The sequence below is a fragment of the Camelus dromedarius genome, chromosome 16, assembly GCF_036321535.1.
Source record: "Camelus dromedarius isolate mCamDro1 chromosome 16, mCamDro1.pat, whole genome shotgun sequence".
NCBI lineage: Eukaryota > Metazoa > Chordata > Mammalia > Artiodactyla > Camelidae > Camelus > Camelus dromedarius.
In genome coordinates, this window is record NC_087451.1 from 19903682 (window position 1) to 19926814 (window position 23133).

Here is a 23133-nt window from a genome sequence, read left to right on the forward strand (position 1 = left end):
CACCTTCTCCTTCCCACCCAGACGTCACAGCGCTGCCTCGGCCTGCCTTCCACACAGTCTCGCTAAGTGGCTATCACATGTGCTTTTACTCAGTATCACCTCCCTCGAACCTAGCATGCTGTCTGGCCTATAACATGCTTGATACACATACATTAGCAAATAAATGATGTAAAACGTTAGATACATTCACAATTACAAACAGTGAGAAATGCATCGAAAGAAAAGAACAAGATGCTATGAGAAAGATGGGCGGTTCGAGATCTCTCTGGGGAAATTACATTTAGTGCCTGAAGGGTAAGAATGAGCCAGTGGGAACAGTGCGTGTGAAGGACCAGGGGCAGGAATAAGTGGAGAAGCTGGTGCCAGGGAGGCACGGTGGGTAAGGAGGGGACAGACCCGCATACTGGCTGCTCTAGAGAATGGACTGGGGGGAGCGGGGGGATGAGGGGTGACCGATGTTGTAGCCCAGGCTCTGAGAGAGATGATGGAGGCCTGAACTTGTGAGATCACAGGAGATGGACAGAGAAGGGAGAGTCCCGATGTGTTGGTGGGAGGATCGGCTTGCTCTTATGATTAACCCGACATGGAAAATCAGGCCGAGGGACATGTCAGGAATAACTCCTAGGATTCCAGCTTGAGCAGGGGAGTGGCTTGTGGTGCCCCTGGGAGGATGGGAAGGGGAGTGGGTTCTGTGGGTAGGAAGACAGATCCAAGCTCTGTCTAAGTCTGGGTGCCCGTGAGACACTGTGGTGGAGGTGAGCTGCCAAGTGGATGGCTGAACATTCCAGTCCGCTGCTGGGAAGAGAGGTCTGGGGGAGAAAAGGAATATTTGGGAGTTGTCAACCTGCAGACAGTACTAAAGTCACGGGACTGGATGAGCCGCCTGAAGGGTGAATGAAAACAGGTGAGGGTGTGGGGTCGGCCGGGGAGCTGGGGAGGAAGAGCTGATGAGGAGGACGAGGGGGGCCAGGAGCCAGGGGCTGAGATCAATGTCTAAACAGGGGACATCTACCCCATCCCTCCTCCCGTATTTCCCGTGCACAGGTGGCCGCTGGTTACTCAAGCCAGAAACTGGGAATTGGCTCAAGCCAAACTTCCAGAAGCCTCCACCCGGCCCCCTCTCCGCCGCCCTAGCCTGGGCTCTAACTTCTTACCAGGATCCTAACCGGTCCCTTTCTCCGGCCTTCCCACCCCACTGCTCCCTCCACCCCCGTGGCCACGCGGCTCTGCCCAGTCACACCTGTGGTCTCAGTGTCAGGCATTTCTAAAACAAAGCGAGATATTTGCTCCTCGACTTCAAATCCTTCCTTCTCTCCTACAGCACGTAGGACACGGTCCACAGAGCAGCCCAGGGAAGAACTCCACTCAGAGTCAGAAACACCTGCCGCCCAAGAGCTGTGTGATCTTGGGTCAAGTTACCCAACTTCTCCAAGCCTCGGTTTGTTCCTCTGTGAAATGGAGCCACTGTGACTGACCTCACAGAACCGAGGTGCCTGGAAAGCAGGCAAGAGCTCAGTGAAGGGACCTCCCATGCTCCCTTCCTGCATGGGCCTTGGCTCCAACTCTACAAACCAGCTACATTTTCCCAAACACACCACGCCCTCAAGTCTCCATCCTTTGGTCTCCACCAGTCCCCAACCCCCTTGTAGCCATCCTGGCAAACTCATCATGGCTCTTAAATCTCCGCTCCTTTACCTGCCACCTCTTTCTAGGCTCCAGTGTCCACTCTGCCTCCAGTCTGAACAGGCCACTCCCTCCTCTAGGCTTCACATTACGCCAGCCAGGCCCTGGGACACCTCTGCTCTGTTCCGCGTACCTGCCCACTGGGCTGGGCTTCTGGGGGACATCGCTCCAGCATCTCGCACACTGGGTCCCAGGAGCTGACCCCTGGTGTGCCTGGATATGACCCCTCTGATCACTGGCTCAGACCATTTCTTCTGCCTTCCCCACCGCCCAGTGCTGGGCCCAGTTTGGCCCCTGGCACACAGTAATTCTTTTAACAAATATCCACTGAATGAACACAAAATTAACCACAAGGACAAGTCACAGCCACAACAAAAGAGAAGGACTGCCACGCTGGCTTGGCGGGGATTCAGCCACCTTGGCCTGCAGCTCTCTCCCAGCAAGGGCGGCTCCCCCACAGAGCGTGACAGCCGCCTGGCAATGCAGTCCCGGGCAGGGACCGCCGGTCTCTTTTCAAAATAGTAAAAAATATAATCTGATTTGTACCTGATTTTCAAACTTAACTTTAGTAAGGGGTAATCCAAAGCTAAATATTCAGATTTTTAAATAATTAACAATTTAAAGTGTCAGTTTCTTTTTTTTAATTCAAAAGCTTAAACTCATGGTTAGCTTCTACCAATGAGCAAAATTATCTTGCGGGTAAAAGAGAAACACTTTGGGAACTTCATGAAATGATTTGGGCCACACTAATAATATACGATTTCACTCAAAAATCAAGACTTAGAAAATCCTGTTTTGAAAGAATATTTTTGTGTTCAAAATGGTTACGCAGGAATCAGAGAAAGGTAGAAAATGCAGACAAGATTTTAGCAGCTCCTGGAAATGAACAGCACTGCTGCTTCTAAGACCGATAAATACTGCTGCTAAAACCTCCGAGTCTCACAGCCCAGGGTTTCAGGGTAAAGACTGGGTTTGTCTCTCCTCCTGCTACATACTCTTCCATCTGAGGTGCCAGGAAAGGCTGTTCGGCTGCTCGTGGGCACTGCAATTCATTATTTGGTTGCCCAGCAGCCTGAAGAGCTCAGAGTATTTTGTACTAACAATTCAGCAAGCTACAAACCTGACGTGGACAGTCAGGAGTTAGAGGAGCTGAACAGACCTGCCATCTCATATTCATAGTTTATTAGAAAAAAAATGCAACTGTAATCACCTGTCCCCTAAAACTGCCATTGACAGTATCACTTGAGGAGTGATGCTGTCCAGCACCAGGGTGCTCAACTGGCCCTTCTTCAGGCAGACAGTCTCAGGAGACAAGAGGAATACATGAGATTTTCGTGTTCTTTACATCTGTGCATCGGCCAAAGTCCTAGCACTATTCAATTTAACTTGAAATATTTAAGCCAGCTCTTCAGAAACTCACTCTAGTTAATGTAGCTGGAAACCAAAAAAGAGGGGAGAACCCTATCTTAAGAGGCAATGATTAGGGACCACATCACTGCCTCCTATCCTACAGAAGCCCCCAGGCCCTGGCGGGGTGCCAGGTTCTCAATGCTCACTTAAACACATTAAGACGCTTCTACTCTAAGGTATACTAAAACACTACTAACAGTTAAGAGCGATTCAGAAACAAGTATTTAATGGCTATGAATTCCCAGAGGCAGTGTTAACAGGGAATAGATCTCCCTAATACCCCTATTACATAGTAATCGATTAACAATTGTTCCATAACTGGGTTGTAAAACCAATCTGTTAATTGTTCTAGAGTATTCGGAAAGTTTTAGGAAAACTCCAAGAAGTCCCAAGGTTGGCAGGGACCATGCAATTTAAGGAGAAAGCAGTCTTTCTGCTCCCAAGCACCAGTGTTAAGCTGACCTTGAATTTGCCCCCTTTACCTCCCTCTCCTGTACCTGACCCCCCACAGGAGTCACCGCCGTCTGGGCAGACGGAAGCCCACTGTGCCCCACAGCGGCTCCCCACTTCTGCTCCTCCCTCCTCCGCCTGCAGGTCCCGTGAAAGTAACTCACGCCCAGTGTGACCGCCTGTCAGCTTGGCCTTGGGGCACCATGAATAAAAGAGGACCTGCCTTAAATAATGGCCAAGGAAATAAACATCTGTTGATTTCCCTGCTTTTCATAATCATAACAGCAGCAGCAACAAGGGCGCAACAGCAGTGACGGCAGCAGTAGAGCCAGTCGCCCCGGCAAGTTTGAGGCCAGGCAGCACGTCCTTGGGCGCTTCCTGCACCGGGTCAGGCTCCAGCTGCCTTGTCTGCTACTCGTAGTAACTGAGAACTCAGTGTCACCGTCCCCACCTGACCTGGGAACTCGAGGTGCCATACTTGGAAGCTGCTTCTCCGTGAGCTCCCAACTCTTGTTAAGACTCCAGACAGAGTTATGAACAAGGACCTACTGTAGAGCACGGAGAACTGTATTCAGTTTCTCGTAATCAGCTACAATGGAAAAGAACCTGAAAATACATGTGTGTGTATATGTACGTATATGTGTAACTGAATCGCTTTACCGTACGCTTGAAACTAACACTGTAAATCAACTTCGCTTCAATAAAAAATAAAATTAAAAAAAATATGGAGGAGAATATGCTAAAACAACATAAAAAACCTTCATCCACTGAAAATGATGACAATCTAACTACACACAGAAACCGTGTCAGACCTGAACCAGAGCCAAAAAAGCACGAGAAAGAGATTATGACCAATGGACGTGATCTGTATGAGGCTAAGTGGTTACCCTCAGTTATCGTTATGCTACCCAGTTCTAATGACTTACTGAAGGGAAAAAAAACTGGTTCGAAGGCTTTAAGGTTAGAACATCACCGCTCCTGCTACGACAAGGGGCAGGTGAGGGCCCAGCGGCCGTTAGAAGACTAAGAGACCCCAGAGCTCGCGGCAAGCAAGGCGGCGCCCCACAGCCCCGACAGCCCTTCCTTGCTGGTTCGCAGCCCCAGTTAGTCGCTGCTACCGTGTGTCGGTGCTGCTTCCACGAGAGGCTGAAAGGGGTGCACGGCTTTCTCTATCAGTAATTTAAACTCACTCCTGCACTTCTCACACTGTCTCTGCTGCTCGGCCTTCCCGCCCTGCCAGCTGCCATCCAGCTCTCGTGGGGGTTCTGGAACCTACTACCCAGGGAAGGAGACGGCAAGTGTAAACTAGCGTTCGTGCAAGTTATACCCCCCTGTCCCTCCAACACAGTGCAGATGGGGACCAAAGCCACAGCCAGCCAGCCGCCCCATCGCCACTGACCCTTTCAGTCTAAAAACCTCGCCTATGACTTTGAGGTTAGGAAACCTCTTTGCTTGTTCACTGCGCTTACATCCTCCATTATTAGTTTATCCCAGAATTCTAGACTTCCGAAATCTGTGTGAAAGAAAACAGTCCTTTGGTTTGTGGCAGAAACGTGTACGCCCTCTTTACCCTGCCTCTGGGAACTCTGTCCCTCCCTCTTCTGCACGTGTCCTTTGATGGTTTTGGAAACCTGTTTACCCTCGTCCCCCTTTATCCTCAAAAGCCTGCATGTTCTCCCGAATACTGTCTACCTAACATCACAGCTGTCCCGAGCAGCACAGCACAGGGCCCGCAGCAGCTGTGCGCCGTCTCGCCTAGAGATGCCCGCTGCCTGGGCGCGTCAGAGGCAGTCCCCGCTCAGAGCCCTGCAGAAGCTCCTCCATTTGGCATCTTCTGAGAAGTGGAAAATACTAAAGCCCCCATTTTCATTTAAAACCCACTACCCCTCTCTGGGGTCTGAATCCATAAACATGTTGAGGAGAAGAGCATTTCTGCTGCAGAAATACTATCCACAACTCTAAAGGCCATACTGAGCCCTGGTGGAGGGAGGGCCCTCCTGGGAGAAGCCAAGATGGAGACCTGGGGACTTGGTTCAGCCGAGTAACTCGACCAGAGGCCACGGCACCGAGAGAGACAGACAGGCACGTTTCCAGTGCTGAGGTGAGAACACGGGAGGGACGAGCGGGCTCCTGCTGCATCCCGCAGGTCCGGACAAGCACCTGGTCCACAGACTCCAAAGATCACGGTCCCCCAGGAAAGGCCATCTGTGCCGTGGCAGCAGGGCTGGGGAGGCCGTGCATCTGAAAACCGGGTGCAGGACAAGCACCCACCTCCGCAGTGATTTCCTGTGTGCCCACTTTGTGCCGGGAGCGGAGGGAGCAGCAGTGAGCAACAAGAGCTCCCAGACTGGAAGTCTCATAAAAGATGAGAAATCCAAGAGTTACAGGAATTGAATTAAAGAGGGCACTCTACTTTGGGAGGACGTGCAGAAGATCAAGCACTAACCTAACAAAGCTCAAGTCCCAGGCAGACTGTAAGCTTCAAACCTCCTAGCACTTTCTCTCCCCAACTTTCCCATCTTTGCCCCCCAAGGCCAAAGATGACTGACTGTGAAGATTTCTCCTGTGGAATATTCATTCCAGCTTACGGAATAATCTTTGGCATAATCTGTCCCTCCCCGGCCCTGGCTGACAATCTCTTTCTTTCACACGATGTGAGTTAAAATTGCTATCAGGAATCTTGGATTAAAATGGGCATGTTCTCTTACCGTATTTAAAAAAAACTTTTTAGATGAATTTGGATCTCAGTATTATGTTCCAAACATCATTAAGGAAATTTTATAAGATGAATTTGACTCGGTCTTTGAATTTTACTACCTGACAATTTCACTCAGCACCGGGAGGCTGAGTGGCCCTCATTTACATTAGGCTTCTGGAGGGCCTCTTCGCTGTGGTCAGGCTGCGTTCTATCTATCTAATTTATTTTTAAATGAAGGTACAGCTGGTTTACACGTTAGGCTATATTTTAAATAAGGCTAAGGAGTCAAACCATAAGGCCCAAATGTTTGAAGCTCAATTTCAGGTTCAAAATACAGACTCTAACACTCCGCTCTTAGTCTCAACTTGCACATATCAAGCTTTGCATCTAGTTTCACTGTTTTCATTTCAAAAGAAAAAGCCAAGGAGCCAGATATGCACATAAATTCCAAATAAAAGGTATAATGATGAGACCAACATGTGAGATTTATGTAATTATTTGTCCACGAAATGTTAATGACTTGAAAAAAGAAAAAAACTACTTTTTGGAATTCCTTAGGTTGAAAATTTAAAGGTAACTCAAAGACAAGCAGATCAGTTCCTAACAATTTCCTTGGAGGACTGTGTATCAAACGGCACTGCTGGAAAAGGTAGTGATGGACCCTTCACTGTGCAGTGCTGAACGAGCCACGCATAAGAGGAAGCGATGTGTAGGCAGTAGCGACTGAATTGTTTATGCAAACAGTTGCCTTGAAGAATAATAAAAACTGAGCATGAAATGAAGGTTCATGCAGGTCTATGAGCAAAACAAAAACAGAAACCCAGACACCAGCCCCGCCGCCCAGTCTGCCCTGCCCTCCCCGGCCACCCTGCCAGCCCCCCGCAAGTTCTTCCTCTGGGCTTAACACCCTTGTGTGTGGAAGATCTACAGGCTTTATACATTCACCTGGTGGCTCATGAAGACCAGAAACACTGTCATAGAAAGAAGCTCTCTGAATATTCTGAATCTCTAAAGCAGAGAAACAGCAAAAACAGGAGGACAGAAGAGCAAATATACAAACACTTCAGTTAGTGTGAAAGACATTCGACATCACAAGTAAACTTTGCAATCGGGCTATAAAGGTAGCTAGTCCAAGGCAGATCCCATGCAAATGTTACTGTTTAGAGAATTTGCACATTTGGACAAAGTTCTTCATGAAATAAATTTAAGCTGAATCGTTCCCAACTCCAGGTGTGAGCATTACATCACAGCAAAGTTAAACAGTTACCCCCATGTAAATGCAGGATGGAACTTAAGAGTCATAATAAGGGACTCTTTGCATTGCCTTTTGTAAAATTATCTTGCAATCAGCAAATCAGGTCAAGGCTGCAGCAGGTTAGAGCAGCAGGCTAGAGCACTCTGATAAATGTAAATAATATTAGTGGCTTTTACTGACAAAAATTCACACTGCTGTGTAATTCTACTTCCAATCCGATTTTAAAAATATAATTTACTTCAAATACAAATTACAAACAGGTTAACTACCATTAAGGAAAATAAAATTCAAGTTCTATTGTTGCAGTATGTTAAAGTAACTTCAAATCACAAGTAAGATGATACTTATCAATCATAGTGTTACTCATGAAAATATCCTAGAGGCACATTTAGGTTCTTTCCTCTATATTAGCCCCAAGAAGTGGCAAGAAATAGTGTGCAGCTAGTACAGAGATACCAAACATCTTTTAGCAAGAAGTAGGGCACTATGAATCTCTAGGGCAGGGCTGCCACCAATAAATCTTGTTTCTCCTGGTTTGGCCTTGAGAAACTCTAACACCAAGTTTATTTAAACACAAATGTTTTATAGTCAAGGTATTGCACCTTCACGGGCAAACTATATTCATACATCATGTATCCAGACATCCACTCAACCTGTCATTTTCTGCTTCTGCATTTATATGGCTGTCAAAAGAGAAAAATAATGACGTGTCTTTCCCCAGGGGTTTTCCAGAGCTACTTTCTTTTCCTAGAGAAAAAGCTCCCCTTCTCCCAAGACATCTCCACATCCAGAGTCAGCATGATAAACTCTCCACCCTAGGACTCTCTTCAAACTTCTATGCCTGCCACTGACTTCACACATGGGACACACAGTCCTTGAAACTGGGCAAGTGTAGCCCTGCGGCCCTGCCGGCCTCTCCCCTGAAGGTGAGTCACCTGAGATCTTGTCACTCAGGTTCAGCTAAGTAACTGTCCCCTAAACTGATGGAGGCTACCAGCAGCATCGTCAGGAGAGCAAACACGCAGGGTTACCCTAGAATGGACGCTGGTGGCACGGCCGAATCACATTTGGGGTAAGATTTCTCTTAGCCTGTTTTGACAAAAGTGGGCAAATGTGTTCCCAAAGCCACCCATCTTTAGAAAGGCCAGGGCCACAGCCAGGCGGTGCCAATGGTGCAGCCTGTGGGGTCCAAGCCTGGACCAAGGCGGGGTGAACGGGGGCCCAGGGCAGGGCGGAAGGAACTTCCTGGGCCGCACGTGTCTCCTCTCAGAGTTTCTGCAACAAGCAAGTGACTTCTCTGTATCAACATGATGAAAAGCGCCAGAAGGCAGGTGAGGACTCTCCGGACACGGCACCTGCGCCTGCGCCTGCAATCCGGAACGTGCGTCCTCCCTGCAGCCCCCACTCCCCCCTCTCCCACCAAACCTCCTGCTCCTGAAACTTCTGACCCGCTGCCGCCACAGGCCCTCCTGCACCGGGATGGCGAGGCGTGGAGTTAAAGGACAAGATAGGGAGGAGGGAGCTGAGGTGGAGGCTTGCTCGGTCCTATCCCTGCATCTGTGAGGGTCTCGAGTTTTCAACCAGATCAAAGCTCTGGGGGGACCGCGGTCCCCAACCCCCTTCACTGAGGACAACCGTGCCGGTCAGTGTGTGCCCAGGTGTGCCGCATTCCATGAAGGGGGCAGGTACTCAACAGCTGTTCCCCACCATATTGTTCTTGGTTGAGAAATTAAAAAATAAGAGTCAAGGGTGGTTCACAAGGTCAGAACCGGTCAGAACCAGGGCAGCAGCCCAGGACCTACTCTCATTCCCCAAATACCTGCTTCTCTCCTCGTTCAGAATGAAGAGAGAAAGTCTGAGACGCGAACAGTAAACTGCCAGTGTCCTCTGCTCCTTTTCTCCTCGGGTTTCCTTCCAAACCCACTGCTCTTGACCTCAGCCGTCTCACTCTAAGCTCCCTGCTCTGGGGTCCTTCACCCCAATCCATCCAACAAACCACTTGCCTTCCTCAAGTTCACACTGTGCTCTGACCTTGGCCCCCAGACCTACTGATGCCACTGAGTCACGAAAGTCCAATCCACTGAGACTGGCAGTCAGGGCCCTCCGTGGTCACACACCTTGTCACCAGCCTCCCTTCCTGCTCACGCTCCCTTCCGGCCGCAGCCCTGCCCTAGAGCCCCAGTGGGTCACTTGTCCTGAGCTGTGAGTTTTTCCACTTCTGCACTGTGGTCATTCATTCTCTTCTCCCACGCCAGCGTCACACCCCCAAATGCCACTCACCCCTAGATGAGTTAGCTCATGGGATGAACACTGGGGTCCTGTTCACTCCTCCGTCCTCATGCAGCCCCCTAGACTGACCGAGTCATCGCAAGTGACAGTGAGCAAGCGGCAGCCAGGTGAAGACTTTCATCCAAAGGCACAATGATTAAAAGCTTCTGTGTTACTTGCTGGAAACCTAACCTTTCCCTCTGATCCCTCCTTCTGCACAGTCTCATGCACACAGTCTCCTCCCAGGACACACGTATGCACACGTGCACTGCACCCACCCCCGCGTTGGAGCCAGGGTATGTGATCTTGACCAGACTGTCTCTGACATGGTCATCACCCCCAACTCACTTTCTCTGTGGTCAATCTTCTATCTCCTTTTGCCCAGATGCCCTGAGCCCTCTTATCTGCGCTCTGTGTTTCCTTCCCTCCACCTCTGAGTAGGAGACAGCTCCTTAATAAGAAGGGCTTGAGATGCCACAGAAGGAGAAGTGAGCCAGGTTACTGACCAGGCCTGACCTGGGGCCAAGCAAAGCGGTGGGCACAACCAGGATGAACTCTTCAGTGCGAGCTAAGCTCTAGAAGATGCTGGTCCCACTGAGCGTAAACACACACACACGTTCTGTCCTTCTGGCACCAGCAAAACCTCTCGTCTGATAAAAATCTCCAAAATCTTCACCTGAGGTTCATGCAAACAAAGAACTATGAAGACTGATAGAAACGAAAACAACCAGCTGGGGTGTGTGTGTGTGTTTGTGTGTGTGTGTGTGTCTGGGAGAGGATGCAGCTCAACTGACCTGTACGCAACACAAAAAAACACACAAGTCTTCTCTGGTTCTGAATCCCAGTGCCCAGATTACAACTGAATTGGGACCAGGGTGGCCTGAGGCCAATGTGTTCATGGTTCTGGGACTAGCATGTTCCCACACTACCCACAGCATCTGACCAGGAAGGCAGATGTCTTGTTACCCGAGTATTCTTAAAGTGGGTAAATTCCGATACGATGGCAGCCCTGCTCTAGGGAAAATAAAGAGTTTTAAAGTAAAAAATATATACACACATCCACATGTGAAAGAACCGTTATATAAGCCTCAACTGGAAAAGACTCCGGCCACGCTTGACCACAAACGCATTCTCACCATCCTTCCAGAGCTCCGCCACAAATCTGTCCGAGGACTGGTGCAGGAGGGTGGCCACGTTGTCGTTCAGAGGGTCCATGTTCTTCATCAGCCACTCGTCTGCCTTGTAGTCCACCTGGACCGGACCACGGCCGAACATGGCGAGACGGAAAAAACAAAACCGAGAAACATTTTCAGCCTTAACCAAAAACGTTCATATAACAATCCGAAAAGCAGGTTGTCTCGACAGCAACTACAGGTGTTTATCAGCATGTTACATGTTACATCATCATGTACATGTTACATGTTACAACCTTCATCCAATGCAGCAGAATTTCACACACAGTACTTTTCACGGAGTTACTTAACTCTTACCTTTCCTGCGTAATGTATAATGCAAAAATCGGCTTTGTCTTTCAGCTGACGAGGTTTCTGAAACTTGGAGTGGGACCCTTGCTCTTGAACTAGTTTTTCAACAAAGGTTTTATCGGTGGCTTTAGGGAACCAGCACTCTTCATCCAAAAGGGCCAGCACGCCAGGAGGGTTAGCCTGGTAACAGAGGCAGTAAGAATCGACAAGTTTCGCACATCGCTGTACATACAAGGGTGTTTTCCACTGGGTTTGGTAGTTTAACTTCCAAAACAATTAGAGCTTCATGAAGATCTATGGAAACCAAACTGCTGGGATGGAAGGTAATGCCAAACCAGAACTATAATGCCAACACAGAGACCCCAAACGGCTAAATAAGCAGTGGTAAGAAAACGGCTGAGTAACTTATCTCATGAAAAACGAATTCCAAGTAGACAGCCACCAAAAGCAGCAAGTAAAAGACACCAGAAAGGAAATGAGAGATACAGAGACAAAACTGAATATTTATACTCAGTGACGGGCTGGATAAATTATAAAAACCTCAACTAGCCGGAATACCGCCGATATTTTATATCCTAGTCAATTTAAGTTTTTGTTTAAGTGATGATTAAATAAAATGAAGCACTTCACACTTGGTAAAGCACTTAAAGCTATTATTAAGTAGAACATATAGAAGGTGATAAAATAACTTATCGATTATACATTTGTTTTGAGGGCCTGTTCTATTTCACTCAGCTGGTTCACCAAAAAAAGACAGAGATGTAAAGACCTGGAGACAAGAAGCAGATCAGTGCCCAGGGGCTGGAAGAGGGGAACGGGAGTGACAGCCCGCGGGCAGGAAGTTTCTTTCTGGGACGATGAAGATGTTGTGGAATCACACAGTGGTCATGGCTTGAAAACTCTGGGAATATGCCAAAACTCACCGATTTATGTACTTTAAAAGGATGAATTTTTAGGGGGTGTGAATTATATCTCAAATGAAGAACATGCCCAGAGCTTGCCATTCTCTGGGCTTGAAATTCCACGGAATGACTCCATTTTTGGAGAAAAGTGAGGTCTGCAGGAAAGTTAAATGAAGTATTTGAAGGGTGATGGCCTACCTGATGGTGCTTCTGGGCCATTTATTGCCACACTGCAAACACGGCAAGTGTGCGACACAAGACTGAACGTGCCGATTCCAGGGCACGACTACGAAATCAGCTTTCTGAATAAATCTCTAGGATCAGTGCTCCTCATCTCACAAGGACTTTGTATTTACTGGGGAAGAGCTGGCTCCACACAAATACTGCTTTAAAAGTAACTGGAGGTTCTAGTTAAACAGAAATGAAACCGTGTAATCACGTGGTCAGAGGAAGGCGGTGGTAACAGACAGGAGCAGGCAGAAGAGGTGGAGAGACCCTCCCACAGGCAGCCAAGCACCCAGACCCCGACTCTGCGGCTCCTCTACCTAAAGGACCTGCGGGGCTCAGGGCTGCTCAACGGGCACCACGGTCAGAGGCCACTAGGACGAGGGAATCCTAGAGAAGCAGGGTCCAGGATGGCACTGAGCTCAGTTCACCCCACTCACCCGACAGCTCCGAGAAGTGAAGTTCTGTGTGAACAGTGAGGTAAGTGAAACATTCGTCTTTCTGCCATAATTTTTACATTTCAAATCCCCTTCAGTGACAGTATTTCTAAATTCTGAAATAGGAGCCCAAATAGTTTCATCTTTTCTAAAAGACTCAGTGACGGCATGACTCAGAAGGTTCATAATTTCGTCTCCTTTCATTTTTGCTCCTTCATCCTTCAGTGTCAAGATCTCTGTTCTGGCTTTCCCTTTTAATTGGGGATTTCGAAGAAGCTGCTCCCCTATTAATTTCTGTCCATAAAACAGAACCCTGGGACACTCTGTCACTCCCTTCACAACACCCTCATCAGGAAACCTTCGGTGACACTGCCAGCCAGCTGTGGCCTCTGCCTTCACTGAATACAGAGCATCATTTAGACCTGATACCATTTTTTGAGTCCCAGGGCCATGCTGTGTACTCCCCTCATACACCACCCCCAGGACCCCCAATCTTTGCATTTCCAAGCTGTAATTAAGGATTTAATAAATTCTTGCTGCTTTGATTTCATCCTAATTCAATAATATTTATACTTAATATTGGCAAAACAACTGAAAATGCCAAACCTTTCTGCATCACCTACTTTTGCTGTGAGCTGATCATTAAGGTTGAAATGTTTACTTTCCCCTATCATTCTTTTAGAGTAAAATCATCCTGTGAGAGTGAAGAAAAAAATGATATATATTTTGTCCCAGAGCATAAAGCAAAAGAAATGTAATTAAGTATCATTAAGAAGAAGGTAGGGGGGAGGGTATAGCTTAGTGGAGAGTGGGTGCCTAGCATGCATGAGGTCCTGGGTTCAATCCTCAGTGCCTCCATTAAATAAACAAACAAACCCCATTACCTCCCCCTAACACCCCCCCAAAAAATCTGAAAAAAAAAAAAAAAAAAAAAAAAAAAAGAAGAAGAATGTATATTCTTAAGACTCACTTAAGAGTTGCAAAACCATCAGATTCAAAAACCCTCTAAAGATATTTTTAAAACGTAGGGCTGATAATTTTCCATTTGGAAGAGTTTTGGTACAATTATTGCAGACGAAGAGATTTACTTAACAACTCTTACAGTTTCTCTTCCACCTTAAATTATAAGTGCATATCCGTAGTCAACACATTCGTAAAACACAGGACTGTCAGTATCATACAGATACACATACACGAGCATCTCAAACGAGGAGCCAGACAGTCATCACTGGTACTCACAGCAAGCACCCCATGCCCTTATTTGCATCAATTCCCAAACAACTTTTCTGGGCAACAAAGCTGCAAGGGTGTGTATTCGTGTGTCTGTGTCTTGTGTGAGAGGGCACTGTTAGGTGCCACTCCCGCACGTTCAGTTTTACTTCTGAGTATTGCTCGAGGTGCACAGAAGCGCATTCGTCCCAACTACCGGTGACTGGAGAGCTCTGCTCTGAACAAGGTAAGACGCGCTCTTAACGCAAACGAAAATTATGCGAACCCCCTTGAACCCAAGTGTCTAATGTGCTACAACTACGTCTCTGATGGGGTGAGCGTCCTCTGGGCTTTTCCTCTTCCCGACTGGCCCCCAGCCCTCCGACCACAGGTAACGTCCGGCTCTGGAGACATTAGCCTCTAAACCGTTCACACGCGGACAGCACGGTGGCGAGCAGGGACTGAGCAGCAAGAAAAGAACTGCTTCAAAGCCTCGGCGTGCCTCATGGGGCAAACCTGCCGGCTGTTAGAACACACCCCACCCTCTTAACTAGCAGCAGAACTTCACGTAAAGTTACGTATCGATCCTGAATGGAGCTTTAGTTTTCCTACGTTTTTGGCAGTCAGCAAAATAAAATAAGCAAAGCTACTCTCTTGTTGAGCAAAAGCAACTGCCAGGGAGCTGAATCACCAGTACCTGGTCGAGGTCACCCGGAGCAGTTCCATTAGTCAATGAGTCATACGAAGTTCTATGTATTTCAACACAGCACCAAACCAACAGTCATCTCTGGTGCCTGCTAGGGTTGCTATAAAGATATATATCTGTCCCCCAAGCCTCTGAAACTGCAAATTAAAAAAAAAAATCTGCCAAAATCAAAGCATCTTTGCACTCACAAGGATGAGCTTTAGTTACTACCCCCTAAATGAATTTGCACGGCCTGACTTATTCTCGGTTCCCCCGTACTGCCCCCGACGTGAGCCCCACACCCTCAACACAGGCTGAGGGCTGAAGGGGATGCAGCTGCCGCCGCCACTGTGGCACCCGAGGGCACGGTCACCCACATGAGGACGGGAACAAGGCCACGAGAAAAGACAGCTCAGGAAGGGTCTGACCAGTGTGCTACTTTTCAAATGGGTATTTTGTCAGAGAGATCACTATCCTAGGAAATTTAGATTGGAAAATTATCTCAACACTGATGAGACAGGGTAATTTCCGTCTCGGTGTGCAGTGACCACAAGCGGAGAGGCAAATGATGGGGAAGGGTCTTACAGGTCTCTCGATGAGGTCGATGCAGGGCTGCAGGTCCAGCCCGAAGTCGATGAAGTTCCACTCGATGCCCTCACGCTGGTACTCCTCCTGCTCCAGGATGAACATGGTGTGGTTGAACAGCTGCTGCAGCTTCTCGTTGGTGTAGTTGATGCACAGCTGCTCGAAGGAGTTCAGCTGCAGACGGCGGAAGAGTGATGTTCCCAGCGCGCAGGCGGAGGAAGAGCAAGCAGCACAGTGAGTCACCTCGTCCTCAGAAAGCTCGTGAGAAGTTACTACTTGGGCATCAGCTACACTAGTGATTACAGTGACAGTGACAACTGAGGGGTCTGTCTCACTCACACACACCCCCCATCACAGCACTGAGAAGCTAAAATGAGACCATGTGACACACTCGGTATTGCTGAATATCAACAAATAAGACAGCTTTTATTAGTGAATGGTTAATGAAGAGAAATGAATAAATAAATGAGGAAGAAAGTGAGAAAAAGAAAATCGGAGACACTGGAAGGCCAGAGGCCAAGCGAGGCCAGCCCGGCTCTGTAAGCTGAGGGCCCAGAGAGCAGGTGTGATGCTGGGTCCCCTGCAGACTGCCTGACTGTGCTCAGCCCTGCTCAGTGAGTTAATGCCCACTAAACAATCCTGCATTTTTACCGTTTACTAACATTTTTCTGCTGCCTGTGTGTTCATATGTCAAAAACATGCTTCTTGAATTTCCACAGCTTTACAACATTTTATATCTTGTCATAGCCTCTATTTCTTTTCCAGAATCTTACTATCTGTACTTTATTTTTTATTATTTTTCAAGTTAGTTTTAAATTAGTCCTTCTCTGACCCTTAAAAATTATTAATAGGTTTTAAACCATCAAGACAAATTTGGGGAAGATTTGTATCTTTATGACAGAGAATTTTCTCATCCAAGAACAAGGTATGTTTTTACATTTCTTCAAGTCTCGTTTTCCACAGTACCATTGTAAAGCTGTCTTTAACATTTCTTCTTGCCCATTTCTTCTCAAATTTATTCTTAGGTATCGCACCTGTTTTTGTTGCGGTTGGAAATGGGGATCTTTTCTTTCATTATTTACATACAGAAAGGCAACAGACATGCAATTTGCACCCAGCCACCTTCATAATTTATCAAGTTATTTACAAATAAATACATATTTAATTTTTAAAAAATTTAAGCTGAAGTATAATTGATTTACAATGTTGTGTTAGTTTCAGGTGTACATCAAAGTGATTCAGAGATATATATAGACAGACAGACAGACAGATAGATACTTATTCCTTTTCAGGTTCTTTTCCACTATAGGTTATTACAAGATAATGAATATAGTTTCCTGTGCTGCACAGTAGGTCCTTGGTGTTTATCTATTTCATATATAGTAGTCTGTACCTCTTAATCACAAACTCCTAATTTATCCCTCCCCACCTCCCCTTTGGTAATCATAAGATTGTTTCCTATGTAAGTCTGTTTCTGTTTTGTAAGTAAGTTCATTTGTATTATTTTTTAAGATTCCACATATAAGTGATATATGATATTTGTCTACGTCTGACTTACTTCACTTAGTCTGATAATCTCTAGGTCCATCCATGTTGCTGCAAATGGCATTATCTCTTTTTTATGGCTGATTAACATGCCACCATATAAATATACCGCATCTTCTTTATCCATTCATCTGTCGATGGACACTTAGGTTGATTCCACGTCTTGGCTATTGTAAATAGTGCTGCTATGAACACTGGGGTGCACGTATCTTTTCAGATTTGAGTTTTCACTGTTTCCAGATATACGCCAAGGAGTGGGATTGCTAGATCGTATGATAAGTCTATTTTTAGTTTTTTAAAGAACCTCCATACTGTTTTCCATAGTGGCTGCATCAAAATACATTCCCACCAACAGTGTAGGAGGATTCCTCTTTCTCCACACCCTCTCTAGCATTTATCACACAAATCAATACATATTAAAGCAACCTCTTAACAGGCCTAGCGGCAGTTTGGATAAAACTTATACCAGCAACAGTTTGGATTTTATGAGGACAGACTTATAATTTAAAGGGGTTCATTTTAAAACAAGATAGCTCAATATCCAACTGGCCAAAGGAGTACAATGATCCCAAGAAGTATTTCGTCCAGTATTTGTGCCTTACTATATAATCAGTCTATCAAAGGAGAGGTAAAGATGTAAACTTTTAGGAGACCAAAATTCTATCAACGTTTTAGCAAAACCACAGCACATGTGTGACTACAAACCTTTGATGGACTGACAGTGAGTGGAGAAATCTAGTCAGATTAATAATGAAATAAACTGAAATCCATCATCGTATCTTCAGAACAGGGATCATCATCTTTCCTCACTTCTCCATCTCACACAGCTGCTCCTGACTCCCGCCCAAAGCCACCATCATCCGGCCCCTGGGCTATGACAACCCCGTCCTCCAGGGTCTCCGTGCTCCGCCTGTGTCCCACCTCACACTCATGTCCCCAGTTACGTCTAGTCATACTGGCTTTCCAGAAGTTCCTAACATTTGACAAATTCCCTCCCATGCAGGACCACCAACCCCCCATCATTCGAGGTTCTGAGAATGCAGTGGATTTTGCCATTTACTGTGTGACTCTCTACTAGAAAGGCAGAGACTGCACCTGCTTACCGACCACTCCACTCCAGGTGCCTGGCACTGCACCTGGTACACAGTGAGCCTTCCGAAATGTTTATTAACGAAAAATAAACAGAATCAAAGAGAGCAGGAGGGAGAGGGACTTACCTCAAAAATCTCAAACCCAGCGATATCCAGGATTCCAATGAAAGACGCTCCTTGACGTTTGGTCCTGTCCAGAGCTTTATTGATCCGGTGAACGAGCCAGCGGAAGAGCCGCTCATAGGTAGCTTTTGCCAATGCTTCTACTGCAAAATCTGCCTATAATTAGACAACATCAACCTTTAATTCTGGGGACAATCTCAATAAAGCATTAGGAGCTGTTAGATGGAGTTCAATGATCTACATTGCCCCCCAAACCCAAAATAGCTGTTTACTGCTTAATCATGTCTCAATCTTGTACATCAACAGAGGGGATTAGTACAATTAAATGCAGACAGGCGATAGCCAGTGTAGGAAATGGGTGACGACGCCCAGTGAAAACTCCCCTCCCCATGCCCGGGGGCTCTGTGCGGCAGGTTGGCCCGGAGTCCACCACGAAACAGGTGACTCGGACTCCCGTGTCCTTGGTGCTGTGCCCCCACACACACACACAGGGACAGGGGACCAGTGCACCCTACTGCTGGGCGGGGTCCTGAGGTACACAGCTGTGCCCTCCTGATGACCCAGCTACCCGGGGAGAACCCAAGGTGATGCTTCAAATTTCCTTTTCTAAAAAAGTCACCTTTAAAAATTTTCTGAGGAAAAAATACTCAATTAGTATTAAGAAACATCGTGTAATAGAGCTTTTACTGACTTAGCTGGTTGCACGCCAGTCATAAGGTCTAGCGACCACGCTTATCATTCAGACAAGTGCGTGAGAACAGCTGGGTTAACCTTACTTGTTCCTTGGTCTGGGCTTTCTGCACGTAGTCGCGGCCGACCTTGATCCGGGGGGTGAGGATAGCCCGAGTAAACTCCATCACATTCATGCCGAGAAGATGGCAGAGCTTCTGTGCAACTGGAGAGCAAGAAGTCTCCTAAATGACAGGCTTCTCCTTACGCCCAGTCACCACACAGCCAGCAAACACACGACACACCTTCGCAATCATCAAGTTGTATTAAGAAACTAAAGAAAAGTCTTGCGGTTACACAAGTTTTAGGTCTGATGAAAACCACCTGCATCCTTTCAAGTTAACACTCATCCTTAGACTGTAAAGAGCTGATTAGCCGGCCATTACTTATTCAGGGTCGTTTAATGCAAGCTACTGAGTCTTAGAACTCATGGATAAGGCACAGAGTGAGAATGGTGTTTAAAATCGCTTAAATCATCACGTTACCAAGATAACATGTCATGCCCATGGAGTGATCTTCATCGTATTTTAGTAGGCAAGAAATCTAAAGGTTTGTAAAAGTAACCCCAAGAGCTGCTAATTTTGTTATGACTGATTCTCATCAGCTTTAGGCCACCGACCTCACCAGAAGTCCACTGTCTACTGTCACCAAGGTCCAACAAGTGCACCAATTATTGATTTTTGACTCAATATTAAAATAACAATGAAATTCTTTAAGGGTAAGAGCAGTTTGAATTCTATTAGAAGCATAACCAAGCTCTTTCTCAAAGATGCACTGCACCCTACGGCCCTGACCCAGGTGGTACCCCAGCAGGACCGACCACGGGAGGGCAGGCAGGTTGTGCCTCAGGGATCACTTCCTTTGGTTTGTGACTCTTCTCACCAGCTTTTACCAATAGCTCTACCTGAACCCACACGTCCTGCCTCCTATTAGTTAATGCACGTATGCACGCGGGCATGTGTATCTGATGCGAAGTTGAGAAACACAAAGAAGTACAGAAAGCAAGTTACCCACACTCTTTTGTTTTGTATCATGATAGACATTTTAGCAGCTAAAAAACACACTTTAGACACAACATTGTAAAATGACTATAAATCAATAAAAAATGTTAAAAAAAAAACACACTTCATAGTGTAGTTGTATCTTGGTTGACTTCACTCTGTTGGACATTTTAAGGAAGTTCCCATTTTCTTGCCATTAAAATGTTGAGGGATACGTCTTTTTCCATGATGCATGTTCTTCTGTCTGCCTCTTACTCCCTTTCCTGAGAATCTCTATCTACTTCAGAGGACCAGGCTTAGCCAAAAAGTTCGAGCAGGAAAATGAAACCATTAATCAAAATCTAAGAAACAGAAAACTTACTGGCGATCTGGGCTGTGGCGTGTACAACTTTGGACTTACGATGTTATTATACAGATATGTGACTAAATATTTAAAGAGATATATCGGAACTTATTTATCTTATGAAGGGCTGGTTCCTTGGGTGGCTAAACGCTTACTGCAGAGCTGAAAAGTGTTGCTCAAAAGAGAATAATAAAATCAGAAACTACTGAGGCTGACTTCCTACAGGGTGTGTGTGTAGACAGGGCAGAGAGAACAGAGGAACGGGAATGGAGCAGAAGAGATGGGGCTGGGTGGGAACATAATCAATGCGGAGTACCCATTTTTCTACAGTTGTTCTAGAATCATGTGTATGTTTCATATACTCAGAAAATAAAATAAAAAGGGATGGAAGTGGAGGGGGATCCAAAATGCAACACAAAGAGATAATTGACGCTACCTGCAGTAACAGACGAGTAACACAGCCACATAAAGGCAGGGGGAGGGAAGAGTGAAATAGTATTTTGACTATAAATTCTAAAGATAAAGAACCACACACAAATACCGCACACTAATTCACAGGTTTGATTTCCAGAGAGGTATGGGTTAGCAATCCTGAAGCTATTTTCTGCGTATTTCAGGACAGAACAAATAAATAAATATACTGTAGATAATGAGAGCCAGGTTTCCTGCTGTTGGAGAAGGAGTTTCAAATAAAGAGAAGGAGATGGATAGCTAGGATGAACCCTACAGTGCTGGATGAAAACTGGAGGTATCCGTATGAACCCATGGTTTTTAATATATGTACCTAGAAACAGAAATAGGAGTGTGTGTGTCTGTACACGTTTCCCTGCTCCATTTGTGAGACCCCAGGGCCCCCGGGCACAGCCAGCACCCAGATATTGGTTTCTAAATACTATTCTTCAATATGAAAAACCTCAGAAAAATGGCCAATTCCTGGGCAGGGGCGGGGAAAATGCAAAATGAATCTGGACCATCTTTTGTGGTGCCATGTAGTAAGAAACCGTTAGACAACAACAGAGTCATGTAAAAATAACCCAGGAGCTAACCTGAAGGGGCGGCCAAATCGGCAACAAGAATAAGTAATGATATAATGGATTATAAACCCATAAAATAAGTGTGTCTAAACTGACAAATAACTGAATGAAGGAAAGTGAAAGCTCTTCCTTACAGTAGAATTTCAGGTAAAAATTACAAAAGGATGATGTAAGTAGAAAAATCACCACTTCACAAACACCACAAGCGACACCTGTTTCAGGCAAGAAACCATTAACGGACTCTAAAACTAGTACATGAAAGGAAATTCCCTTAAGGTGACTCTCCTTCCCCCAAATACTTGTTACAAAAAAGGGGAAAATGGTAATCTGATCGTGAAGACACCTGGCAGACCTGCCTTTCCAAGTGATCAATCTTAATGTCACCAATTATTAGACGGATTGACACCCTAGCCCTTCTGACATGATGAACCCAGAAGGACACAACATCACTTCCGCAATATTCTTAAACCAAAAGCGCATAACCTGAATTCAGGAGGAAACATCAGATGAACCCAAACTGAGGGACATTTTCTAAAGTAACTGGCAAGTATTCTTCAAAAGTGTCAAGCCATGCAAGATGAAGACTTGAGGAACTGTCCCAGATGAAAAGAAACTAAGGAGCCACCAAAATTAAATGCAATGTGTGATCGTGGGCCAGAAAAGGGACACAAGTGGGAGAGACAACAGTATCTCTGTAGAACAGATACACAGTCATGCGAATGTCTCGATTCTGGTCACGTGCTGTGGTTATGCAAGATGTTAATAGCTGAGGGACGAGACTGAAGGATACGTGGGAATTTTTTGTACTAGTTCTTGCAATTTTTTCTAAGTCTGAAAAAAAATTTTAATACCAATTTTTGAATACATGTTGCTCAGAAGACACTGGGAGTTCCTCTTTAGAGACTGCCTCCTAATAACCTTTAAAACCAACAGGAAAACAAGTTTACTCATAATTGCATCACATTATCTGCTTCTAAGCCTTATTACCCTCTTATTTGCTGTTTATGTTCTTCTTAAAAAAAGTCAAATTCAATCTAAAAGGTGGTATTTTGCCAATATACCTCTGAAGGCAGCTTCGAGGGGGAGTGGGTAAATGTTTCAGCATCACTGGAAATGGAACCGTTCATCCTGACTGTACCCCGTGGTCATCTAACACGTTCTTGTAGCCTCTGTTCTCCTGCAGATAGGTGATTAGATCTAACAGACTTTTTTTTTGGGGGGGGGTTTACTTTTGTTTTTGAAGCAGCAATAATGACCCTAATTTCCCAATTCTCGATTGGTCTGTTTAAGATTATGTTTTCAGATTTTATCTAGTTTCAAACTGCTTTCTATCCAAAGCCCAGTAACTAAAATGTGCTCCTCTTTTTGATTCATTATTATGTTTGGGATAGATTTCTGTGACTAGATGCACTTTTCAGAATTTGCGGTGCTGCCGGTGCTAGGAATGAACAGCTCTTTGCTGTATTTACCTTATTCATCTCTGTGGGCGGGGATGGAAGAGGAAGGATGGGCTGTAGAGGGATAATCTAACTTCCAGTACCACAGGCTGTAAGTGTTTTTTAAAAAATGCCATTTTGGTACCAACATGTAAAAATGCCATGGAAAATTAATATATAATAAAATATTAGTAGTCTGATGTGACTTTTTAGAAACCTTTTGTGACTAACCAGTCACAAAAGACAAATACAGAATGATTCCACTCACAGGAAGTACCCAGTAGGAGTCAAATTCACGCAAACAAAGTAGAATGGTGGTTGCCAGGGGCTGGGGAGGAAGACACGGAGTTGTTCATCTTAAGAGTTCAAGTTTGCAAGATAAATTCTGGAGACTAGATTGCATGATAATGTGGATATACATTACTGACCTGTACACTTAAAAATGGTTAAAATGATCCATTGTGATGCATATTTTATCACAATTAAACATTTTAAAAATACTGGTAACTTGAAAATCTCTGGTAAGAGAAAGTAGTATTA

General features: G+C 45.7%; 1 protein-coding gene across 6 annotated transcripts in view; it reads right to left on the minus strand.

Moving 5' to 3' along the window:
• MYH10 (myosin heavy chain 10) overlaps window positions 1-23133 on the minus strand; it is a 118776-nt gene that overhangs the window by 32581 nt on the left and 63062 nt on the right. For 3 of the 6 annotated variants that reach the window (XM_064495243.1, XM_031467645.2, XM_064495245.1), the window contains 6 exons: window positions 18827-18945; window positions 18054-18206; window positions 15292-15465; window positions 11255-11428; window positions 10901-11015; window positions 7187-7249 (listed from right to left, as the gene is read on the minus strand). In XM_064495243.1, coding sequence (XP_064351313.1) covers window positions 7187-7249; window positions 10901-11015; window positions 11255-11428; window positions 15292-15465; window positions 18054-18206; window positions 18827-18945 — 798 coding nt within the window. The remainder of the gene's footprint in view (window positions 1-7186; window positions 7250-10900; window positions 11016-11254; window positions 11429-15291; window positions 15466-18053; window positions 18207-18826; window positions 18946-23133) is intronic. The other 3 variants (XM_064495244.1, XM_031467650.2, XM_031467651.2) reach the window with 1 other exon arrangement.